This window comes from Centrocercus urophasianus, unplaced genomic scaffold (genome assembly GCF_019232065.1).
Source record: "Centrocercus urophasianus isolate 14NV4802_14NV808 unplaced genomic scaffold, USGS_Curo_1.0 seq_13, whole genome shotgun sequence".
In the NCBI taxonomy this organism is placed as follows: Eukaryota; Metazoa; Chordata; class Aves; order Galliformes; family Phasianidae; genus Centrocercus; species Centrocercus urophasianus.
In genome coordinates, this window is record NW_024884475.1 from 49,499,091 (window position 1) to 49,524,244 (window position 25,154).

Sequence of the window (25,154 nt, forward strand, 5' to 3'; positions counted from 1 at the left end):
GCTGTACGGTTAATGAATATTGATGCTGAAATGGCAGCTCATCATTCTCTGGTCTTCAGCTCTGAGAAGCCAATGCATTTTTCTATTGTAAAATAATTTATTAATTTTTTTTAAATATAAATTGTTTTTTTCCCCCTTGGTATTTTTTTTTTTAAATAAATTAAAGCCTAATATACTTTGCCTCAGAAATAGAAGAAAATATCAAATATATCAAATATGTTTTTTTCCTTCTTTGTGTCCTTAAATACTGTCCAAGAATGGGGTTAATTTCATCTACTGCTAAAATGCTGTCCTCTGCAGAATATAGTAAGTGGTCATTTATCAACACACGTCAATACTAAGCAACAGACGAACCAGAGAATACACACATTTTAAACCACAAAAGGAAAGTTAAGTAGAAGGTGTGGTGATGACTAGATAAGAAATTTAAGGAGGGAGCCCTCATACTATCGTGCTAGTTACAAGAAATTGTAAGGAAGAATTGCTAAAGCCTTGATTTTGATACCTCGGCCATTCATTTTTCATGAGTCTTGTCTGAATTTGGAGTAGTCCAAAAAAGTGCTAGCTTGGGTCAGAAAATAGATAGTCCTCAGGTGAGTGGCTTGGATCCTAGATAGTTATTTGCCATTCAGAAGTGCAGATACTTTGTGTGATGAATTAGTAAAGCTTACATGTTAAAATGCATTCTCCTGACCTCTGGAGAAAGTTCAGCTGTGGTTTGCCTACAAATAGCTAGTCATAAACTGACAGTAAAAGCATGTGAAATCATCCTTGGATGCAAATAATTAGTTAAATGAAGCTTGAATCTCTGAACAAGCCTTCTCTTTTTTGTTGCTTTTGTGCATTGTTTTTTAGGTGGTGAGGGATTTTTGTTGTTGTTTTTGTTGTTGCTATTGGTTGGTTGGTTTGTTTTTCTTTCCCTGTGCTTTCCTCTGTTCAAATAGTAAACTGCTGCCAATGTATCACTTGCTTATCTAGGCAGGCGTGATTCAGGGCTGCATAAGGTATCATAAGGATATGTATTTTCTATGAATAAGATGAATTTTAGAGGGCACTTCAGTTCAGGTTCTCCAAAGTACATTTTTAGCCATGCTTAATCACATCTCAGCACCTACTGGAGGTACCACGGTGCTTCACCTGGTTTTATAACCAGACAGCATAAAAGAAAGGTTAAGAAACACAGAACTGAAAATTTGTTTAGACATCATGTTCTAACACATGCTAACATTTCATACGTCACTGGCTTTCTTTATTTTTTTACATCCTACAAAATCAATGTGCAATTCAGAAATACCTTATAACATATGCTTAACTGTTGGCTTGTTTTTTGTTGTTGTTCTTTTCATTTTGCTTTAAATGCAAGGGAGAAAAAGGATATATGGGGAAAAGAGCATTTCTTCTGGCTTAATTCAGTGCAGTTTTGAGATTATACTCATTGAAATACATTATAGATACCAATAGATATTGAGGGTTCTTTTTATTTATAGTGCAGAATGTTAATTAAACGTGTTGTAACTTTTAATTGTTGCGTTCATTTTTTTTCTAAAATTGTAGTTCTGAATTTGTTTTTATGGAGGATTTTGATTTCATTTGTTGAAGTAGTTTTTGCAGATTATATATCAGTGTCTCACAGAAAGAAAAAAAAACAACCTCTAAATACGAGGTTATTCAGTGGAGTAGGTGAATATGCTGTTGATTGTAAATCCATTCTTGCAACCTGATATTTTAATTAATGCTGCCTACGAAGAATAGAAAATGATATTATGTATGGCACTATGAAGCAATTATTGTTCAGCTTTTTCATGTTCTGATTATGCACTCATTTTTATTCTCTGTTGTAGATGCTCAATTCTTTACAGAATATCTTGCACCAGTCTATAGAATGTTTGCAAATAAGGAGGGAGAGTTTGGCTTCATGTAATTTTTGATATATTTCTGAACTATTTTTCTTGTACGTAAATTAAATTTTGTTTATTGCTTCAAATATTTCTTTAGATTAAGATTTTGTCTAGTCTCACACAGTAAGAACAGAATTTACAGATAATACATGTAACAAATATTTGATCTATTAATTAACCATTATACATCAGATTATCATTATATCTTGAGTATTTAATATAATGGTGCATACATCGTAAGTATGTGGTATAGCAAGTTATTTTGTAAATTATTAGTAGATTTAGTAATATATTTGCTAATTTTGATGTAAATATTATTAACCTATAAATACTTAGGGTATTTGCTATTATCTTTTGGAGAGGTGTTGGGAAGGTTTTGGAGGTAGAGAAGAAGTACTGTGAAACAGAAAATATTCAAGAGGAAAGCTATTTTAAAAATGGATTTCATGTTTGTGCTGTTATGTCATTATGGAATTGTGTGAATGAATGTGACATTTCATATTTGGATTTAAAGCTTTGGATTTAAAGGTCTGTGTGAGAACTTTTATTACTTTAAAACGTGAAAAGGAAATGTTGAAACTACTGACATTTTCTTGTGCCCGTTTCCCAGAAGGGAAAAGGACTGGTTAATGCCCCATTTTAAGGAAGACAGAAAGCTAGTGATAATTTTGAGAGGTACTATGATGTTAAACAGGTACGTGGCAAAAGGGTGAAAGTATCTTGGTTTTGGTTAAGAAAATGGGGGCTGATAAGATCATTACCTGCTAAGGATAATTGCTGAAGCCCAGTGGTAGGCATTTCTAACATATTGGACAAAATGTGCGTTTGAAAAAGCACACCTGTTCAAGCTATCTAGTTCATCTTTTCAGTAGCAAGAGTTAGTTGTTTTTCATTTCCAATATACAAACAGTGGAAGTCACAGATCAATACTGCAAACAAGGGTTTATTGTTTAGTGATTACCAGGCACCAGCGTGTGAATTTATACAACCAAATGTGCATCAGTTTGAAGAGAGTGGTAAGAAACATTTAAATAAATTGCAATAATGTGTATGTTGTTCTGAAGGTAATGCCCGCTGTTTCCATGGAAACTACAACAGATACAAAGAGCACAATAAAACTACTTGATAGAGCAAATTCTCAACTACAAAACACTATATAATCACTACCATTAGCTATGCATTTTCACTAGCATTGAAGAAGAGCTTGCATGCATGCTGTGCGTATAAGAATCTGCACCAGCCGAGGTGACCGCTGTTTCACAACTGCTGTGATGCAGTCGTTGCTAGGAAAATGTTGCCCATGCAGTCTGTCTTTCATTGATCCAAACAGGTGGAAGTCAGAAGACTATTTGATAGTGAAAATTCTCAACTACAGAACAGTATTTTTCAACGTAGTCACCACCAGTCACTCTGCATTTTTGTCAGAGTTGAAGAAGAGCCTGCATGATGTTCTTGTAAAAATTTGCACTGGTGGAGGTGACCCACTGTTGCTACCACCACTGCTAAAACATACCACCTCACTGCCTCACTGTACTTGTGTCTGCTGTTCGGTCTCCATAAGCATTCAGAAAGCATCAATGAATGCTGATGAGTTCAAGTTTTTCCTCATGGAGGAATTTAGTGACATACCTTTGCTCCACCCACACTTTTATGTCAGACACCGTTTCATCAGACTGCTCCTCTGCTGCCATCTGTCACACAGCAGCAACATGTAATAGGATATTGGTGGGAAAGGTGCAATCTCTACTACCCTCCCACCAGCATCCACCTCTGATGTCATTTGCCAGCATACTAAAATAACAGACATTAATTTCAGAGCAGCCCTTGTAAATACAGGCCTATCTTCTAGTAAAAGTATAAATATTGCGAAAGGTTAACTCCAAAGTTATAAAAGCATCAGCCTGAAGAGAGTAAAAAAAATAAAATAAAAAGTTTCTTCCAAGATCAGATATTTCACTGGTTCTTGAAAGCTGAGTGCTAATCAATATTATGCTCCTGTAAGTGAGATGTTTTCTATGAGGGTATTGCGGTATAGCTCTGGTGGTGAGATGAGCCCCCACTCCAGGCCTCTAAGTAGTGCTTCTGTGTCTGCTTAATTCAAAAGCAGCCTGTGTTCATCTTGGATGCAGAGAAAGTGGAGAGGATCAGTCTGTGACCTCACCTGGCATTTCAGATTTTAATCTAGTTGGGTTTTTTTTCCAGCCTAAATGTTTGCAAAAAGGTTGTGTCAGTTTGTTTCCTCAAATGATGAATAATGTAGAATTTGAACATAAAAGACAGGGCAGCAACAGAAGTGTTGTCAATTCTTTACAACGCTTGTACGCAAACAAGTGAGCATCATTTGAACGTGCTTATCACATTCAGATGCATTTCATTCAATCTTTATAACAGACTAGCTGCTGAATAAAGAAAATGAGTTGGTAAAAAAACCAGTGAGCTGTAAGGTTGTAACTACAATTCCATTTTTCTTTATACTGCTTTTACACAAGGCTCAACTTGATGAGCCAGCTACTTAGTTACTTACTTAGTCTGGAATTGATATGTGTTGACAGACAAGTTCTTTGGCAAAGCTTTGTTTAGGTCTGGTAGCACTGATTCTGTTGGGTTGTAGTAACCTTTGACTCTATCTTCACAAGCACCTATGTGCCGCACATGGCACAGAGATGGTCCCTTGACACAGCTCTGGGCCTTTGGCTTCACACAGGCTTTCATGCATACCTTACTAAGCCATCCTGAATTTCAAAGCTGGTGGTGGCAGTTCGTCTAAGCCGTTTTTATTAGTGTATCAGTTCTGTTTCCTGCAAATCTAGCAGGTGGGAAGATGCTCTCCCAACTAAGCCATAATCTTTGCCAGATTTTAAGGTCTGCATATGTGGGAAGCCAAGTTGTCCCAGACTTGTGCTATCCGTAGGATGTAGCCGAGCTCCCTGCAGTTATCAGCTTGGGTTGTGCAGTTCTGCCCCGTCCATTCGTTTCACAGTGCATCACTGTGAGATCACAGAGTTAGGCAGATTGGATGATACCATTCTGTACCCAAGATGGAACATAGATGCATAGATATTTCTTGCCTTCACTTACCTGCTTGAAAAAAAAAAAAAAAAAAAAGGTTGCTGGCAATATGTAAAGTCTATGACTTGTGTTCTTTTTTCGATAAGCCGCAACCCATAGGCTAGTTTTTTAATGTCAGCATTTGAGATTGTGAGTCCTTTACATGTTAAGATCTTTTGTGCTTCTTCTGGGCATTTCCAGATTGCTGTCACTGGGTTCCTAAGGCTAACTGATAGTTGCATTAATGCTTTTCAGGGGAAGATCATTAACACCCTTCTGTACTTTTTTCTTATTCCTTATGATTAAACCTTCAGATAAACACATTTTTGTAATATAGAACACAGTGGAAATAGCAGACTTCAACATGTTATTACGCATTTTATTCAGGAGACAGCAGTGTTGAAAAGGTGATACCAAGCTTGGGGCTGAGGCCCAGGTAACCCAGGGGACAAAGGTGCTATGGGGATCAAAGGTGTAAGGATGTAGACACAATGGAACACGAAACATTGCCTTTCTCTTTTGGGAGAAAAAAGAAACAAAACATAGTGAACTAGATCTGTTAAAATTGTGTACAAATGCAAATGTTTGATGTAGAAAAGACTGTTTCTGTTAGCTGTCTCGGCTAGTTCTGTTATTCTTAAAATCTGTCTACCTCATTTCCCTTTTCCTTACACTTTTTTAGAATGAGTCTTTATGCTGGAAAACTCTGTGTTTTTAAATACTTTGGTTAAAAAAATATATGTATATGTACGTGTGTATTTAATATAAATCCCAAAGCAGTAAGGCTTGTGTTCAGGGAATTTAAAATGTTTTTACTTCGTAGATATCTGTGTTGTTTTTGCTTTTTTAGTTCTGAATCAGTGAATTCCCCAGGAACTTACATTCAGAAAGATTGTCAGGGAGCATTTTATCTGAGTTGCTTTTAAATATTTGACAGTTCATATGAAGGGTGACTGAGAACAAGAAAAGAATACTAATTTTTTCTCTCTTATTATTCTAACCTGTCAGGAAAATTAGGGGGATTTGCACAAGAAAACAACACTATAGATTCTGGAGAACTCGATATAGGCCGAAGAGCAATACAAGAAGTTCCCCCTGGGATTTTTTGGAGATCACAACTCTTTATTGATCAGCCACAATTTCTAAAATTCAATATATCCCTTCAGAAAGATGCATTGATTGGAGTATATGGCCGAAAAGGCTTACCACCATCACATACTCAGGTGAGAGCTGCTTCCATTAGAAGTAGGAGAAGTTACTGAAAACTGTGACTTTGGTTATTTTGTATCTTTTCCGTTTTGCTGATTTTTGGTTTTTACATATTGATCTCATGTGATGTACAAAACATTTATAATACTGTAAGTGATGGGATCTGAAATTTGCCATCGGGGAGAAGGGAAGATTCTTATTTATGAGCTGTCTGAATGCTGTGAGCAATGATGCTTTAGATATGGAGTTGTTTCATGCAGAATTTATATGTACTTTTAAAGATATGTTGACATTTGTTTTAAAACCTCAGTAAACTAATAGAGCTTCTTATGGCCATATGTATGGTCATGTGTGCCTAGCAGTGGCCACATTCGTCCAATTTGCAAGCAGGAAGAAAATAGTATTTTAAAGAAGCTTCAGTTTATTCTGCAAGAAAACGCTACAGTATTTATAGCTTGGTGTCTCACTAAATAAAAAAGTATGCAATATGTGTCTATGGTAATACAGTGGATCGGGGTTATAAAAGTATCAGTTTTCACTAGGCATCTGAAGTGTCTTAAAACTTTGTTCTTGTCTGCCCCAGAAGGATTAGTCTGCTCACCCCTCAGGTTTGTGAAGAGACTTTTTACTGCACTTTATTATACTCATGCCTAGTAACAAAGAAACACTTTTCATCCATACTTATAGGAGAGTTGAAGCCTAAAAGAATGAATAGTTGTCTGGATTGGCAGGAGAAAGGGAGAAGCATTGTCTGAAAAGGCATTTTAGAATCAATTGTATTCAGATTTTATTTGTAAGATTTAAGACCCTCCAAGTTCGGATTTCTTTCAGCTCACTATTAGTCCAAGTGCTAGCTCTGAACCATTGTTCCACTTGAAAAGAGAATTGAGCTCATGCACTTCTACACCATTTATGGAATTATGTAACATCTTACTGATTATTATTTTTTTACCTTCATAAGATTGCCTATAGGCAGAGTTGGAATGCAGCCTGACTGATTATGCCATATGCACAGTCACAACGTTAAATTCCTAACTATAAGATTTAATTTCTTTACTTGATCCTTATTTTTAATTCTGATGTACGTGCTGTTATACTACCAAAATTCGTTCCTTTTTTTTTTTTTTTTTTTTTTTTTTTTTTTGCATAAATTCTAAAAGACATAGAATTATTCCTAATTGTATCACGTTTTTAGCAGGTACTGTCTCATGTAGATGTAAAATTTAGTTGAGAACTGTGGAAGACAAGATAGGATCAGCAAAGGAGTTTCATGCTATTAAATGCTATTAAAATCACAGAATGCTACATTAGACTTTGTTTTTGGTTTAGTTTCCATCAAACAACAAACAATTTATTGAAGGCAGAAAAAGAACTTAAGTTTATTTAAAAATGATTAAATGGATTCTCTTCAAACATTCACAAATGAACACTTACCCCTAGGCTGACAACTAGCACAAGACATTCTAGCTCAAAGAAAATTGACTCAGGAAATTATCAGCCATTGGTCATAGGGGTTTGGAATACAAATGCCATCCTGATGATGATAATAATAGCAGAAGCTAAGGAAATACATGTGTGGCAAGGATGAATAAAATTGAAGAAGCTAATTGGGACTATGCATTTAGAAAAAAAAGATTATACAATTAGGTATGAGTATAAAAAATGATCTTTACTTGACTCCTTATCCTTGCAAAAGATTGAAACTGAGGTGCCCTATAACCAAGAACTTTGGAAAAGGAGATAACCAAATCTATTTCCCATCATCTGTGTCACACAGACCCCTTTCCCTTTGAATTCCTAGTGTGCAAGTGTTATCCATGTTCACCTATGGTACAATGGAAAGAATCGCACACAAATCCTTCCTGTACATCTTCTGTAGTTTCTGTGAATTTTGGGTATGTTGTTCCCAGGATATAGGTGAAGTTCTGTATTTGTCTAGTATATAACTAGAGCATTTTTCACAAACTATTTGACTCTTGATATCTTGAAGAATTAGGCGTGCTTACTTATCAGTGCCCTGGTGAACTTGTAGGGCTGCTAGAGATTCCCTAGAGTGAAGGCTTTATCAGAATGTTTATATGGCCTGACCCCAGTCATGTCTGGTTAAGGAGCCTGAGATAACTAGATGGATAAGATGGAGGGGGCAGGGTGAAATGTTTCTCTGCAGTTTAGACCTTTTTGCAACAAAACAAAGTCTTAATCACTATCAAATGAAACGGAATATCAAGAGGATTAAAAGCTTAAATCTGTTTGTTATTTTCTTATTTCCCTATTCTTTACAGCTTGTACTAAAAAGGCACTTCACTTGTGAGCCAGACACAGCAGCAGCATAACAGCTAATTCTGGGCTTCACTGCATCCTTCCTTTGGGCAAGGGAGCTTACGCAGTTCCAAAGGTCATAGGAACATGTTAGAAAAACACAGGAATGTCCATGCTGCGTCTGATCAAAGGCCCATCTAGTGCACACTGGCCATTAGCAGGTCTACAGAGCAGATGACAGATTTGTGGTTATTCTTCCTAGAATACAGTCCTGGCCTCCTGCACCTTAAGGCAGAATGACTTCCTGAGTCAGAGGTGCACTCTTTATGTTTTATAATCTTTGAAATATTTTTTTCCTAAACACCTTTGAACCAGTGGAAGCTTTTAGCACGTGTGACATTGGCATCGAGGAGTCAGCAGCTTAATTATACATCTCACATGATACCCTCAGAGACAGCCACCCGGTAGCTTTACTCTGACACCCAGTCAGTAGTGTTCTGGAGGAGATGGTGGAGATTTTCTCACTGATTTCTTCTCAGTGCCACTCATGATTTGTAAATCTGTAATGTCCTGAAGGAGCTGTAATTTCCTAGCCTATTTCATAATTTCTTTGTACAAAAGCTGTTTTAGTACTCTGATCATCTTTTTTTTGGGGGGGGAGCAATGTTCTCCAATTTTACTGCAGCCTGTAGAGATGAGAGTATAGCACAGAACATAGCAGATTTCAAGCTGCTGTGGTTCTGTACAATATCTCAGTGATGTCTGCTGCTTGGCTTTTTGTTTTTTGTTGTTGTTTTTTTTTTAATTTGTTTTTGATTGTAGAACTAATGTATCTATAGAACTGTCTACCATAACGCCATGATCTCATTCCAGGATGATATAACTTGGCACAGAGCCCATCACTAGATGTGTAAAGCTAGGGTTGTTCCATGAAGACTTTGTAAAGTAAGGTCTCACCCATAGATACATCACGTTATGTTTACATCTCTTAAATGCTATCTGCCCTTATCTCCTGTCACTGAGTGACAAGTGCTAATAGCAAAATTTATGTAAATGTGCAACTGCTGCCTCTTTCTGAAACGCCAGTACTTCATATTTCAGATCTTTTGTTAAATAATTGAGAACCTGCCCTATGCCAGCATTCGTAAAGCATCCATACCAGCTGTCCCCCTCTTTGCTCATTTTCCTATGATAACCGACATCTATAAGCACATGCCTCTGTCTTCCATAGCTCGCTCCTTCAAGCTTAGGTCTTTGTGTAAGAACCTGCCTCCTCTCCATACGCACACCTTGCATTTGACATTGGTTACCTTCTTCCCCACTGCTGCTTCCTAGACCATTCACTTATTTGTGCACCTCTTTGTTGTATGCAGTTAAACCAAACAGTAAAAGGAAACTGGAGTCTTTCTTTGCGTAGCTGTACAGCCACTGATACAAATTGTCCTATCACTGCGACAGTTGTAATGAAAGAATGGGAGAAATGAGCTTGAGAGAGATCTCAGTAAGTCTTCACACCTCTGTCTTGGACCAGGGTGGGCTAAATCTATAAGTCGTTTATTATTTCATTATAATATGGTAACACATTGCAGCAAATGCAAATCTCCTTTCCCATAATCCAAAATAATAGGGATATGACATGCAGAAAATGTTGTGAGATACTGTGATCAGGACAGAATTTTTGGTTGTTTTTCTGTATTCTCCTTAAGTACCTAAATCAGTCTCAAGCACAGCCTGTGTGTGCCACAGACCAGTGTGAGATGCGTAGTTCTCTCTTTCTGGAGAATCATAGATAAATCAACCAGAAATAATTGACAGTGACTGTCCATTCAAAACCCAATCAGTGTGAACCTGAAAGTCTTTGTGACACTTTCTAAAAATGTCAGTTTCATTGCAGCCAGAAAATCAATATGTTTATTTTAAAGAGACTTTAAGAATAATAATAATAATTTAAAAAAGACTTTTTTTTAAAGCAAGAAGTGAATTTACTAGAGCAAATCAGAATTTTTAGACTGAATATAAAGGTAATTAGTTTAGTGTCATTGGAGGAAAATAAAATTAGTGTGCTTTTTACTTTTAAGGATAATTGTTTTTCAGTCTTTTTGTGTTACTCTGTTCTTCATAGACAAATATGTGTGTGTGTGTGTGTATAGGAAACTACCAGCCTTCAAAGGAGTTAAGATCAATTATCGTTTGCTGAGGGATAAACTGAACAGTAAATTCCCCTTTGTACAGCTTCTAAAATATAGCCTAAAACAGTGCTCTGATAATGACATATGCCCTTATTACATTGCAGATACAAAATTACTAATTGTACCATGCTTGTCAGCCATTAGTATACTCTTTGTGGTCAATCAAGTAGTATAATCACTTGCTCCTGTAACAAAACACTAGGTTTATCTGCAGTTTTGCTATAAAAAATGATCTTCTGCAGTATACAAATTATAAAGTCACTCCTAACATCCATAAACGACTTGTTAAAACTGCCTGGGCTTTCTCTTTTTAAAAAACATTAGTGAACAGCTTGAGCATGAAGAAGTATTCTTGAGTGTGGTGAGAGGAAAAGACAAAATTGTTTTTCTCTCTCACACATAATAATATAAATATTTAATTCTCTTACAAATGAGAATGTTGACTGGTTTTGAATAATTGGTGCTCTCCCAAAACGATTGCATTCATTTTCATGTGGCGCAGCGCACACAAAGTGACAGCACATCGAGGTACTGGCTCCTGCACATACTAATCACGTTTATGTTCTGTTCCACTTGTTCAGATAGAGCTGGAAAAGTGTCTCAGATGCTGATCATGGCATAACAACTATGCATTTCTTTCACATCCTGAATGGTTAGGAGGTTATTCAGATTACCAGGAAAGAATATCTTTACAGTACTGGTGAATTTTTACCTGCAAGTCTGCAATTTCGAGATGAGAACATAAGTACTTAAGCTCTGTGCCTGTGACAAAGGCTATCATGTTTTCTTTTGTCCTGAGAGCAGGTTCTGAAGGTCATAAGTCAGGATGTAAAAGTCCTGGTAACCCAGTAACCTAGCTCAGGTGAATCACTGATCGTGTATACTGGCCTTTACTTCAATGGGCCCTGGACACGTAATTCCATTTGAAAGGTCTCAAATACGTGGAAAGATTGAAGGTTTATACATAACAGTTTCTCTCCTGCCATTAACAGGTATCAAAGCAAAACTCTTAGCAGGCACAGCAGGGCCAGCAGATTCTCCACCACAAACAACAAAGCCCTTTAACTTTCCTCCATGTTTAGTTTTGTTGTCTACACATTGATCCTTCTATGCTAAACGTGCAAAATACATCATTTAAGTTAGGAGTTTCAAGCAGCGTAAATCATTGCAGAGCAGATGCAACCTCCCAGGTGCTCATAGGACTAGTTAAAGATGTGTGAAATCTTAAGAGTTTACTTGTTGTTTCAGCTGAGGTACTACGTTTTCTGAGCCCCACTCATGGTTGTTAGCAAAATAGTATTCTCCCTGCACTGACTTGATATCTTCCATTTCTTGTCAGGTTGTCGTTTTCACCAGCTGTAATATTTAATGCTTTCATTTTCCCCTTCTGGGCTTCTACTAGAAGGAGTAGAAGTAAAGCTCTCTTTTCATCCCTCTCATCTGCACACTGTCTGAAATCAGGAGTAAGCAGACAATTTAATCCTTAGCCCAAAAATAAATAAAAAGCTACATAGATGGTTGATGCTGGATACTGTTAGCCCATGTGCATGCAAAACACTTTGAAAGTTCACTCTCACCTGTTAGTCAGTTGACAGTCATGACCACAGATTTATTTCAGCTGATGTTTTCACCCGTTTGCTGTGAGAGATAGGCTCATCACCCTGTCCCCAAAAAGCCATTGCTGTAAGCCTGAGCATCGCTTTATGACATACTCCCTTCTGTTCCCTGCAGTACGACTTTGTGGAGCTCCTGGATGGCAGCCGGCTGATCGCACGGGAGCAGCGCACTCTGCTCGAGGCAGAGCGAGCGGGTCGGCAGACGAGGTCCGTCAGCCTTCATGAAGCTGGGTTTATCCAGTATTTGGATTCTGGCATCTGGCACCTGGCCTTTTATAACGATGGGAAAAATGCAGAGCAGGTGTCGTTTAATACTATTATTATAGGTAAGCATTGTCTTCAAAGCTCTTGCCAAAATCTAGGCTCTGGTTGTGTTTTGTTTTGGATTTTTAGGAATCATGCAATCATAGAGTGTATTAGGTTGGAAGGGACCTCAAAGATCATCTAGCTCCAAGCCCCTGCAATGGACTGTGTGCCCCCCACCAGCTCAGGCTGCCCAGGGCTCATCCAACCTTGGGCACTTTTAGGAATGGGGCACCCACAGCTCTGGGCAGCCATGCCCTCACTGTCCTCTGAGTGAAGAATTTCCTCCTTACATCTAATCTATAATTTCCCCTCTTTTACTTTAAAACCATTCTCTTTTGTTCTATCACCATTGACCCGTTGAAAAGTTGGTCTGTTTCCTGTTTTTGAGTTCCCTTTGGTACTGGGAGGCTGCAATGAGGGTTCTGCCACGCCTTCTCCGGGCCAAACAAGCCCAGCAAACCCATAGTCTGATGACCTTTTTTTCACAGATTTTCCACTCATGGTGTTTCTTTTTCTACTCAGAAAAAAAGTGCAGAAAATATACTGTAATTATTGGTGTAAGGCACAAGGCACGTACGTTGTTGCGAAGCTGTGCTGAAAGGAGTGGTTCTGTCTTGAAGAGTTTGCTAAGCAGCACGGAGCTGTATTTTGAGTATAGATCTCATATTGTTTTACCATTATAATTTGAGCTTTTCTGCTGGAACGTGAAGTCCTGAGATATTACAGGCACAGCTATAGAAAATAACAGCTCTGCATGCTCTTCAAACAAAGCAACCATAAACACTGCGCGGGGAGCCTGGGCGTGCTGTCAGTCAGTGGCTGCGTGGCGGGTTCTGGGGGCCGGTGAGTGATCCCGCTTCTTTTCTTGCAGAGTCTGTGGTGGAATGCCCCCGAAATTGCCATGGTAACGGAGAGTGTGTTTCAGGATCCTGCCATTGTTTTCCTGGCTTTCTGGGCCCCGACTGCTCGAGAGGTACATCAGCCCCATCCTTACTCTCAAGTCAGCCTAAGCAAGCGTGAAAACAGATACATTAAGAAAGAAATTGGCATGTGACCGACTTCATAGATGTTCTTGTTTATAAAGCTTTGATGAAAACCTTGATTTGAATTTCTCCATGGTGCTTTATTTCACAGCAGCCTGCCCAGTGCTGTGCAGCGGCAATGGGCAGTACTCCAAAGGCCGCTGCCTCTGTTACAGTGGCTGGAAGGGCACCGAATGCGACGTGCCGGCGACGCAGTGCATCGATCCCCAGTGCGGGGGCCGCGGCATCTGCATCATGGGATCATGCGCCTGCAACTCTGGGTACAAAGGAGAAAACTGTGAAGAAGGTAAAGGAGCAAATACTTACCCCAGCACCTGCTGCTGCTAGTCAGGTTTCCAGCTGGCATGTCTTGTTCTATCATCGTTGCGTGATCTCGATCATTTGCACTGTTACCAAAGGGGGAAAAAAAAATCTGCTTTTCATTGCATCGTATGCACTGGGATATGCTTGTTGCATAGCGCTTCCTCAAAAATCATTTAATAATACTAAAAATCAAGTTTGGGAAGAGCTAGTACTGCTACAGAATTGTTACACTTCACTTATTCTTAATCCATGTAAAAATTCCCCAGAATACATTATATCTTTTACTTGCCAGTTTTTACTTTCTTTGGCTAAGAAGAAAGCACCTCAAAAATAGATGTTGGAGTACATGAAGACTGACTGAATTTTCGGAGTCTAGAATAAATCATTAATGTATTGCATCTGTTAGCCATCTTTTCCACCAACCACACTGTGGAAAGTGCTGATTCCAATGCATCACAGTGAAAAATGGCACGTCATTTTTGTATTCCAGAGATGCGCATAATAATATTCTTTCTGGTGTGCTGCAAAATGCAGTTCATTTTCTATTTTTTTTTTTTTTTAGGGAATAAAAAGTGCCATTTTCTTCCTCAATGAAATTGATTTTATTGATCTCCACGTACAAAGTAATGCAATTAAGTCCCTGGAATTAAATTTTCAGACCATTGACCCTACAAGTGTAACATTTTATTGAGTCAAATTGCTAAATTAAATCTCGTCATCTAAAGAACATTAAAGTGAATTAAGAAGGATAGAGAGTATGCAACTCATTTATTTCTGAAACTAGTTGAGAGTCCTGTACAGCTGTCAGAACTCTATAGCTCTGGATTGGATCAGCTGATACTGAGCATTGCAAGTAATCCAACAGTTGTCACAGTGTGATTAGGCAAAATAGAGATCAGCAGCCCAAGACCTGGGGCCAATCTTGTTGTACTTCAGAAAAATTAGCAAACTTTAAAGGTTTTCTGTTAACTCAATGGCAGCCTGTAAATGTCTTGAAGACAGTTATATCCACACACAGATTTCACAATACCAGAAAATGGCGTGGAAATGATACGTTTTTATGAAGAAAATTGCACATATTCTAACAGAAATTGGCTAGGACTTGTAGTCAGAAATGAAATAGAGGGTTCTTTGTCTTGTAGCCAGAAGAGGGGGGCTGGAACCAAGCTACTTTGGTCTGCTGTTCCTTTTCTCTTTTACTCATTGTAATGAAGTGAAGATGAATTTCTCAGCTTCAATCTACTTTAAGAATGCAATGCTGCACATTTCAGAATGTCTTAAAGTGCAGATTAAGCCAAGCAGTGGCTTGAGATGGTTACCGTTGTTAGAAACAACATCTTTAAGCTGATCTTCCTCTTTTCCATGCAGCGGATTGCTTGGACCCAGCCTGTTCCAGCCATGGTGTGTGCATCCACGGCGAATGCCACTGCAACCCGGGCTGGGGGGGCAGCAACTGTGAAATTCTGAAGACGCTGTGCCCTGACCAGTGCTCTGGCCATGGCACCTACCTTCAGGAGAGCGGTACCTGCACATGTGACCCCAACTGGACAGGTCCAGACTGCTCCAATGGTAAGGGTTAAAAGCACTCATGTTTTGTAAAATTATGGTGTCTTGGATAGCACCGTTTCAGTGATATTATTAACATCTGACCTGCCAGGCTGATGGAAGACTTTCAGGTGTTTGTAGCATGAACTCTGAATTGATTCAAAGGTTCAAAATAGCTAATGAACATGAAGTATTTGAAAATAATTTATTTTGTTTTCTGTTAGCCCTTTTTGCTTGTTAGTTCACATGCAAGTACAGAATGTTTTTGTGCGATATATATATCTAAGTGTCATCTTACCTAATAAGTCTAGTTAGCAACTATAGCAGTGAAATTAGAGAGAATCTCCCATCTTAAAAATCTCTAGCTAATTGAAGACATTTTTTTTCTTCAAATCCGCACTCAGGCATTCCACTTTGAAGGCAATGCAAATGCAAGAATGAATTCTTAACAGCTTTTGAGGAAAGGCGCAGACTGTAAGGGCAGAAGGAGTTGGTAGAGGTGAAGAAGTAGAGGAAGCTTCTTGAAGTCTGAAACTGGGCTTATAACTATAATCAGAGTTCAGAAGCAACGGGAGAAAATGGCTGGAGTTACTGTTAGAGAGCATTATCTAAATATTTATAACAGCAGCCTCTTAACAAATACAAGTTTTTTGAATGTTGCTTGTTAGTCACATATCAAGAGACTAAATCATTTCTAACCGTGAGACGTATATTTGTCTTAAACAGTTCATCTAACTGATTTTGTTAATGAAAACTGAACACATGGGCTAGCTGGATTTGTGCCAGCTTATGAATAAATATAACATTTTCATGAGAAACTATCTTTTCAAAACAAATGTACTTCCTGACCAGGATCTGCGATACTCCATCATGTTTTATGCATATAAGGATGATAGGACAAAATTCTAAATATTCAAGAAGTGACAGAGAGGAGAAAATATCTTCTGTTATATTCGTTTAGAAGAAAAAAATCTCTGAACATTTCTTGTACTAAAAATGACTATTTGTGAGAGACCCTTTGTAGTTCTTAGGCAAAACACGGGTCCTCTATTTCTGGACACAGTGTCCTCTGTGGTATTTCTGATTATTCAGTTATGCACCATCTTCTAGTCGTGTTTCAAGGAATGATTGGTAATTGTAATACATGCAGTATTTCTGATCTGAGATATTTCAGAAGCGTCAAACTCACAAAAGAGCTTTGTAAAAGGACTATTTTCTGAAGTTGTGCAAAATGACCTTCATACTGATACACTAAAAAAGTAAATCTTACCCATAAACATTTTGTTAAGCTGATAGAAGAAAAAAGGAATGAGTTATTTCCATCAGAGGAGTTTATAGGTTTGAAATCAGCAGAGTTTCCTCTATCTTCATCAGCAGTTTGTCCGTTAATTAGCCCTTCAATTCCACTTCAATTAAATTAACTCTAATTAATAAGTTCATTACAAAGATTGACGCACCTTGCTCAAAGCTAGTGTGCTAAAAGCTGATAAACACCTCCACTCTAATGAAAAATTGATTAGATTGAAGAGAAATAACCCTTTCTTTTTTGGAGCTGCGTTGACGTTTTGTGACTCTAAAATTAGTCAAACCATCTTAGATCTCTTAATCAAAAATTTAATTCAAAGTAGATATAAAACGCTGTATAGGAAAAAAAAAAAAAGTTGGGGGGGCTAGGAGGGGAGGAGGGAAGCAGGAGGGAGAATTTCAGCTGTCTCTCTCCAGAAATATTCTTATGGAAAATGTCACAGCGCCCTGATACTCTGTTTAATGTTCCACGACATTTGGAGACAGAGTTATCCTCTGCTGGGGAAGAAAACCACTATTGAATAGAAAACTGGAAACCTTTCATGCACTGAAAACTGTTGAAAATAATTTCAGTCTTTTATTGCTAAACTGTTTGTTGTCTTCTACAAGAAAACAAAACCTAAATACAGTACTTTTATGAAGCAGTGTGTGGTTACAAGCAGCTCAGTGCCAAGGAACAGAAGAAGTCCCTCAGGCTATATTACAGTTTCTCTTTTTATTCTGTTGTCTGCTTAGCAGAAGTAAAGTTTTTTGGAGTCTGACTAAATGAAGTATAACTGTAAATGCAAAATCTGGCAGTCTAAATTAACATCTTGTATTAGCTGAGACTTAACATGTGTTGTTTGGCCTCTGTCTACCTTTGGCTCTTAACATATTTTTCAATTATTCTATCAGTTACAAGATCCTGTTAGCATACGTAAATGACAAGTTAAATTGCTGAATGTTGATTTATTTTTTTAACAATCTATTATTTAAACCAGACTGTTCGTAGCTGTCACTGATACAAATTTACTGAAAGTAAAAGAGGATCATCTTTTATATTTAACAGATGTGTCAGTATGTCAGCATAGTACTAATTTGTCTCAGTAAGGCTCACTCTTTGTAATGAAAAAATGTGTCAGAAATGGCACATTTTTACTTGGAAAGAAAACAGTGAGCAGGATAGGGAGGGGAAAGCTTGTTAAAATGATCTTTCATTAATGCTAGATTTTCACTTGCAGCATAGTGTGACCTGCATGTATGGTACATTTAGTCACTACAAGTATGTTGTGACTTCCAGGAGCTTTAAGTGCCGCATAATCTCAGTTATGAAGGGCTACTCTTAAGTTGTATGTGATCACAAAGAATATAACTGAAAATTACTTGTAGCTAACAGATGAGCTATGTACACTCCAGCAGCACTAAGTCTACCAGGATAACTAAGTAAGCATTAACACGGAGGTAAAACTCCATGCCCTGCATTCTGTTGGGTCCTACCTGAAAATACCTTTCACAGTAAATTCCTTTGATGGAATTATCAAAGGTTTTGCCTTTCTTACCCTTCACATCTTGAATTAAAATGCCGCGCTGCTAATTGATGCATACCCTCTCACTCCCGTGTGCACTCTCTGCCTCTTTTTTCTCCCCTGTTCCCCTCTCAAATGTAGAGATCTGCTCGGTGGACTGCGGCACGCACGGCGTGTGCATGGGAGGGACTTGTCGCTGCGAGGACGGCTGGACGGGCACAGCCTGCAACCAGAGGGCCTGCCACCCCCGCTGCGCCGAGCACGGCACCTGCAAGGATGGGAAGTGCGAATGTAGCCAGGGGTGGAACGGAGAGCACTGTACCATTGGTAGGCTGGCTATGCTTTAATATGTCTTTGGTGCAAAATTCAAAGTGCTGGCACTGCTGGCTGTGTCTGAATAAGGAGTGTATAACTTTGAAGCTTTTTTCTTCAAACAGAATGTTTGCACGTGTCCGTCTGTATAAAGGAACTGATTTTTTAAGAAAGGAAGTTATTATATAATGGCTCATCAGGTCTTCATAGCTAGTTTGCTGTGAAATGAATTCCCTTTTCAGTCTCTTCCCTTGAGCTGCCTTTTTGCTGGTGGGGAGGTCACATTTATTTTAAGCTGTAAATAGTCTTTGATTTGTGTTTTTCTGTTTTTCTGCAATAGCTTAATGACTCTCAAAAATGAAGCTTCCTTTTGTTTGTTTTTTAATTATTATTATTATTATCATTTGGAAAAGAAGCTCTAAAAAGTGAGTTTTGGCAACACACAAAACCATCAATGCCACCTTGTAATGTGTGATCTAACTACTCAAAGTCACCTTCTTGTCAACATAATGCTCTGTTTTAGAATTGTGTCAGCACAACAGCAGTTCCACAGAGCAGATTTAGGATTCATCTTTATTACAGCTTCTGTGTTTCCGTAATCAAGTTAGTTCTAGTGTGTGAAACCCATTGGAAATTATTATGCCTTTATTAATGGAGCTTTTCTTACTCAGTGTTACAGTGTGTATGTCCCATATGTCTCTCCACTGCCCAGGGCGTGATGTTGAGCCAGCATGAGAGATTACACTTGCAGATAAGGGAACTAAGAAAACAGAAGCAGAGGAAGAATTGTTCAAAATCATAACATTTTTAATTAGGTTTTGAATTGTGGCATAGCTGGAAAATCCCCTCTACACTAGGCTTCCTTTATGCAAGGTGCAGCAGGACTGTAATGCAAAAGGAGGGACCTATGTCACCTCTGTGTAACCACACGTAAGAACAGCTGTATGACAACGGGTAGGAAGCACAGACAAAGAGCTTGGCAACGGTCTAATTTTAAGAGCACGCTCATTTATCCATAGGAGTGTGGTGAGACTTGTACTAAGCTCAGCTAAGGCTGTCTCGGAGTAACACAGTGGCTCTGCAGTATTTAGGGGTGCATCTCTGATCTGTGAGAGGCACTGAGGATAAGCTCTCAGAGGTGAGTTGAAATAACAGTGAGAAGGTGGCCACAGGTCAGGCAAAGGCAAGTGTTAATGCTGAGTGATGTGGAAATCAGAAGATAATCTAAATAGTTCAAAAAGTCCAAAAGGAAAAGCTGTTTTGTATTTAAAGAGATGGAGAAGTTAGTTAGAAGAGATGATGTGTGTAGCAGGATAGAGCAGTAAATCTAATAGTGGTAGAGATAATGGATATAAATACATCATTGTTTGGTTTTGCCACAAGCTAAAAAGAGGCTTAAGAAATTCAACTTCTTTGCATGTTTTGGAAGAAGTGTCACCTAGAGTGTGTGGGCTCAGCTAAGTCATCAATGGTGCATGACTATCAAGAGGAAAGTCCTGAGCTTCATTCCTTGCAGGTTATAGCCCTGCCAGGGAGGCAGGATGGCAGTGCTGTGCGTAGTCACGGTCACAGGAAACAGTGACGTGAGCCTCGAGGACAGGGAAATGTTTGCTGGTATCCATATCATTGCATCATAAAGGTGAGGTAGGATTTCATTTTGTGGAAGGGAGTCAGGTGTGAAGTAGTAAGATTGATTTGTGAGCTGTTTATAAAAAAAAAAAAATCAGAATCGATTTTTTTTGTTTGTTTATTAATGAGGTTGCCCAGACATAGGTGGGAGGGGGAACCAAGGTGCCTCTGTGCAGGACCCTGGGGAGAACTGATGTGATTAACATTTTTAAGGAGCTTCCAGAAAACATGCTGACAAGTGAGCAGAGAGGTGAGGAGAGAACTTTTTAAACAATAAAATAAAGTAAATCTTTAGAAGGAGAATAAAGCCTTTCCCTTGACCGCTTTAACTTGCCAACGAGCAATTACTCAGCAGATTGCTCTGCTGTTGGTCTCGCTGACCTTGGCAGCATTTCAAGGGTTGCAGTTATACACGGATGAACTGCTCTTGAACAATTTTTCCAACATATTAGGCACAAACTAGTTTTTCCTCAGTGCTGGCCAAGCAGGTCTGTCTTCCCACCTGTTTATTCTTCAAATGTGTGTTTGCTTTGTGGCTGCTGCTGTAAAGATAGTTTGATTTGTTTATATTGCCCTTACAGCCTCAAAGACAAGTAATGAGGTACAAGCGCTAGCCTGCTGTTAACGTTTATTTTTCCTAGAGCTGTTTTCTTCAGGACCACCAGTGTTATAGAGAAACCAGGTCATTTTGTTGTTCATTTCCAAGAGCTGTTCCAACTTAGTAGAGTAAAAAGCAATGCTTCCTCAGCTTGGTAAATGGAGTCAATTTGCTTTTCTCTCATCTACCCTGGAGTATATACTAGCTCCTTCTGTGCAATACATTTCAAAATGTAAAGGACATCAGAACGTATTTTCCTGCATACCAGCTTTTTTAATGTCATGATGTAACCCAAGCTTTTCTTGCTATTTACTGCTCTAAACTTGGTAGTGGAATATTTACCGAATTTGTATGTGTGCAGGAGAGACTCCCACTCTGCTTTCAAACACCCCAAATGATAACAACTGCATCTTTCTCGTTTCTGAGTCATTAACCATTTGAACCTACAGTAGTGTGAAGCATTTTAGAAATAGATTTCTTTCTTCCATGCAGCTGTTAGCTGGCAGTCACATGAAATGCAATGGCCCGCATTTACAACTTCTTGGGGAAATGAATATTCCTAAGAAGTTGTAAATTTTAAGGCCAGTGCACTTTATTCAGTCTTTGGGAAAGCCCGCCATATCTCTAGCCGATTGCACAGAATGGGGTACACACATAGGTATTAATTACAATGATGCATACTGGAATGTGCACTGAATCATATTAGTTCCTAATTCATATTCGTTGAAGAGAATATGGTCTTGGGTTTTTTGTTTGTTTGTTTATTTATTTGTTTTGGGTTTGTTTGTTTGTTTTGGTTTTTTGGGTTTTTTTTTTTTTTGAAGCATGAATGCCATTTAAAATGTTTTGTAACTCACAGTTTCTATAGATTTCTTAATGTCCAGTCTCAGTTTCAGTTATCCCAATGTTTGATTTTCAGTTGGCTCTAATTATTAAAGGGTAAAAGGAAGGGAACAAACAAGCCTGTTGCTGCAATTAAAAGGAAGTAGTGCTCAATGGTATTCATCTCCAAAAGCTTTTACACTCCAGCTTGCTTCTTCAGTTACGTTGGTTTGTATGTTTACTCCTAAGACACTTAAATGGAAATGCGACAAAAGGAAATTCTAATTGCTGTAAACTTCCAGAGAACATTTGTTTGTTTTCATTCCAATGCATCAGGACATTGGGAAGAAAATCGTAGGTGATTGCAAAGGTTTGAGTTCTCTGTTCAGACACAGTTTTGACATCTGTCTTCTTTGTTAAGCATCAGTATTTCCCTAAGACCCAGCATCACAAGACTGGAAAAGGAAATTAGTATGCATTTACCTTTAAATATACTTTTGGTTTGTGAGAGAGAACGGAGTAGACCAGATAAAATAATTTTTTTAAAAATTATTTTTTGAAGCATTGTGTGTAGGAAGGTTGGCAAGATTGTTTTGACTAATGCAGTAAGTGTGGTGTTTGTTGCTGACGCACACTGGTCCTTCGTGCATCTCTGACATAAACACCATACCCAATGTGGACCACACTTGTAAGTTCTTGACTTTGCTCTGAACACATACTTCCAAATATTTACATCAAAGATGTTCAGCGGATAACTGCACAGTGCTGTAATGAAATTAAATTAATGAGAAAAACAGAAACTCAAGTACTATTGCTCTTATTTAGCATAATACAAGATTCGTCTAAACACAACAGTGTATGTTCCAAATACTAAGCACTTTAAGCCCATCTAAACATCGTTTCCCTCCTGAGAATTGTCACATTTTACCACTTACCGTATGCATGTGAGAGCAGGTTAAATAACCAGTTTACTGCAAAGCTATGGAAAATCACCTGTCAGTTGTTTTATTAGGTCTGGGGGTGAGTTTCATGGGTCTGAGGTCAGCATCTGTAAATCATTTGGTGAAGTTCAACCTGCATCTCATTGTGAATCAAGACCACACATGCACAGCTGGTGCCCAAGTGATAGCCTGGATGAAAATTTGCTCTGTAATTAAGTTTTCATAACACAGTTGTGCTCAGATATGTTTTTGTTTCTTTTCTATCCCAGCTTGCAATGAGTATGATGACCCTCTCCTGTCTGAATAGTTGTTGTGTGAGATTGAAATGGTATTATTTCAGAAAGTCTATTATTTTTGTGATATAACTGGCATGCACCATGAGTAAATTAAGTAACTGTCATAGGAAGCCCATAAATATGAATACTTTTCCAGCTGCTTTTCCATTAAACTCTGTTAGCTGAATGAAATTAGTAAATAATTATGTTGGTGGGGAATCTGCTATGTTTCCATGTGCTGTGTTACATCTCAGTTTTATAATGCAGCTTAATTTTTACCATAGACCAAATCAGCTTTAGAGTAATCTAAATTGCAAATTGGCCAATTTGCATTAGAACTATGCCTTCTTGTTCAGATTTGTCAACACCTCTTTTTTAAAAAGTCTTTAACATTAAGCATGGGTGGGTAAGACCATCTGTTTATGGAGCTTGCCTGCAGCTCCATTACTTAACACATGAGACAGGTTACAGCTGTTTAATTGTTATCATGTTGAACGATTATCTTTCAGTCCAAAATTAATATTTATAGATGTATGCATGGAAAACATGTCGTTAAACATAAATGATCTAAATGTGAATTAATGTCATTAAGCCCTGATATTAATCCCTCAGGAGGGCTAAAGTTAGCGTAGTGGTGTTCATGTTCCTTTTGAGTGCTGTGTGGTGCTACTTTACCTGGTACGCAGAACTGCAATTCACATCCAGCGGCGGTCTACTATAGAAGTGTACAGCTCGTAATTTCTGTGCATTTGCAAATATTTTTCAGCAGGGGATTTCTAGTTTCAGATAGCTTTACTAGAAACCATGGAAGTCATTTCATTTAGATTCTCAGAATTTAAAAAATAAAAATAAAAAATTTATAGCATGCCACTGTTAAGGGCACTCCCATGAATACAGCCTCTGCTCTTGCTACTGGTAAAAATGGTTTTCTGAGTATGAGCAAACATGACGGCATTTGCATGCTCGTTTGCTAGGTGACCACAAACAGTGTAAGCTCAGAGGTGCTGGTAGTGTTGAGGAGCTCTTACTTTAAGAAGTAGTCTCCTTCTCTAAGCCATAAGATCTGCACCTGCTTTCTTCAGACTGTGTTTAGCTTAGGGCTTCTTATATTACAGATTTCAAATATGACTACAGGGAAATGATGCTTTATCCCTTTATTAGGTGAGAGAGCAAGTCAAGACAAATGTATTCCTCCTGTTCTTTTAAAGGGAGTGCTCACAGTAGGCTTGATATAACTAAATATCATTACACGGTATGTTTCTGCAGTATGAGCTTCACAAACAAAATCATCAACCATTTTGAGGGCTTCATTGATCTTCCGCAATTATTTCAGCTTAGAGGGAAAGTGTAATACATTACAATGACCATCATCATCTCAATACTGATGCTAATTTGACAAATGTTTCGCTTTTCTACAGAGTTTAAATTACCTAGCATTTCATAGTGTTTTAATGCTTGTGTCATTAAGGTACATTTTAATGTCTTTGTGGCAAGAGTTCTTCAGAAATGTTAGCATTCTTTTGAGATTTTGGTATTTTGATTAGAAGGAAATGTTTCCCTTAAAATAAGAATACTGTTGTGTTAGTACATCATATAATTATCAAAATTCCTATATGTATATTTTCCCTTGATTTTGAGTTCATGGAATTAAGCTCAGTACAAATTTCATCTTAAAGTAAGGCTGAATCTGAAGGAATATAGGTCCTTTGTCATTCAAACTGTTTATTCTCAGATACAATCTACTAAATTTTCAAAACTAATTACATCAAATACTCATATATTCACCACAGTAATGAGAATGAAATCCTATTTTCAAATTCATGTTTCAGAGCCAACTGACTCTGCTGGAATCAGGATTGAACCACAGTATTTATACCTAAAAACTTAATGGAAAAGAGAAGATTATTTTCTTGGTTTGCAGAGGATTGATAACCACAGTATAACAGTATTTCATGAAATTTAGTACAAATATGTTTTTGGCCTTCCCCGTGCTTGAAGAGCATGTTATTAATTTTCCAGGCCAAGTCTTGAATATGCAAAATATTTGTACATTTTGTTACTATTAAAACATTCCATTACCAGGCAAGATAGTGTCTGCATACCTGAAGCTGTAAAACAAAGTGAATCATTGTTCAGGCCTTAACACATTCCAACACCAAGCCTCTCAAATAGAAATTATCTGCTACCATACTTTAAGTTGCTAATTGGTTGATTTGCATTTAAATGAGGACCACATGTGAAGTTCAAGTTAGGCACGTTTTCAAAAAACAGCAGAATCCTGTGAGGTTAGAAGAGTTTTAAAGTGTGTTGCAAAGCTTACTTGAGTTGAAGCGGCCAGAAAGTAAGTGCTA

General features: G+C 38.0%; 1 protein-coding gene across 4 annotated transcripts in view; it reads left to right on the forward strand.

Moving 5' to 3' along the window:
- TENM3 (teneurin transmembrane protein 3) overlaps window positions 1-25,154 on the forward strand; it is a 383,293-nt gene that overhangs the window by 289,880 nt on the left and 68,259 nt on the right. For 3 of the 4 annotated variants that reach the window (XM_042811517.1, XM_042811520.1, XM_042811521.1), the window contains 6 exons: window positions 5,955-6,169; window positions 12,335-12,545; window positions 13,397-13,498; window positions 13,660-13,854; window positions 15,240-15,440; window positions 18,368-18,553. In XM_042811517.1, coding sequence (XP_042667451.1) covers window positions 5,955-6,169; window positions 12,335-12,545; window positions 13,397-13,498; window positions 13,660-13,854; window positions 15,240-15,440; window positions 18,368-18,553 — 1,110 coding nt within the window. The remainder of the gene's footprint in view (window positions 1-5,954; window positions 6,170-12,334; window positions 12,546-13,396; window positions 13,499-13,659; window positions 13,855-15,239; window positions 15,441-18,367; window positions 18,554-25,154) is intronic. The other variant, XM_042811518.1, reaches the window with a different exon arrangement.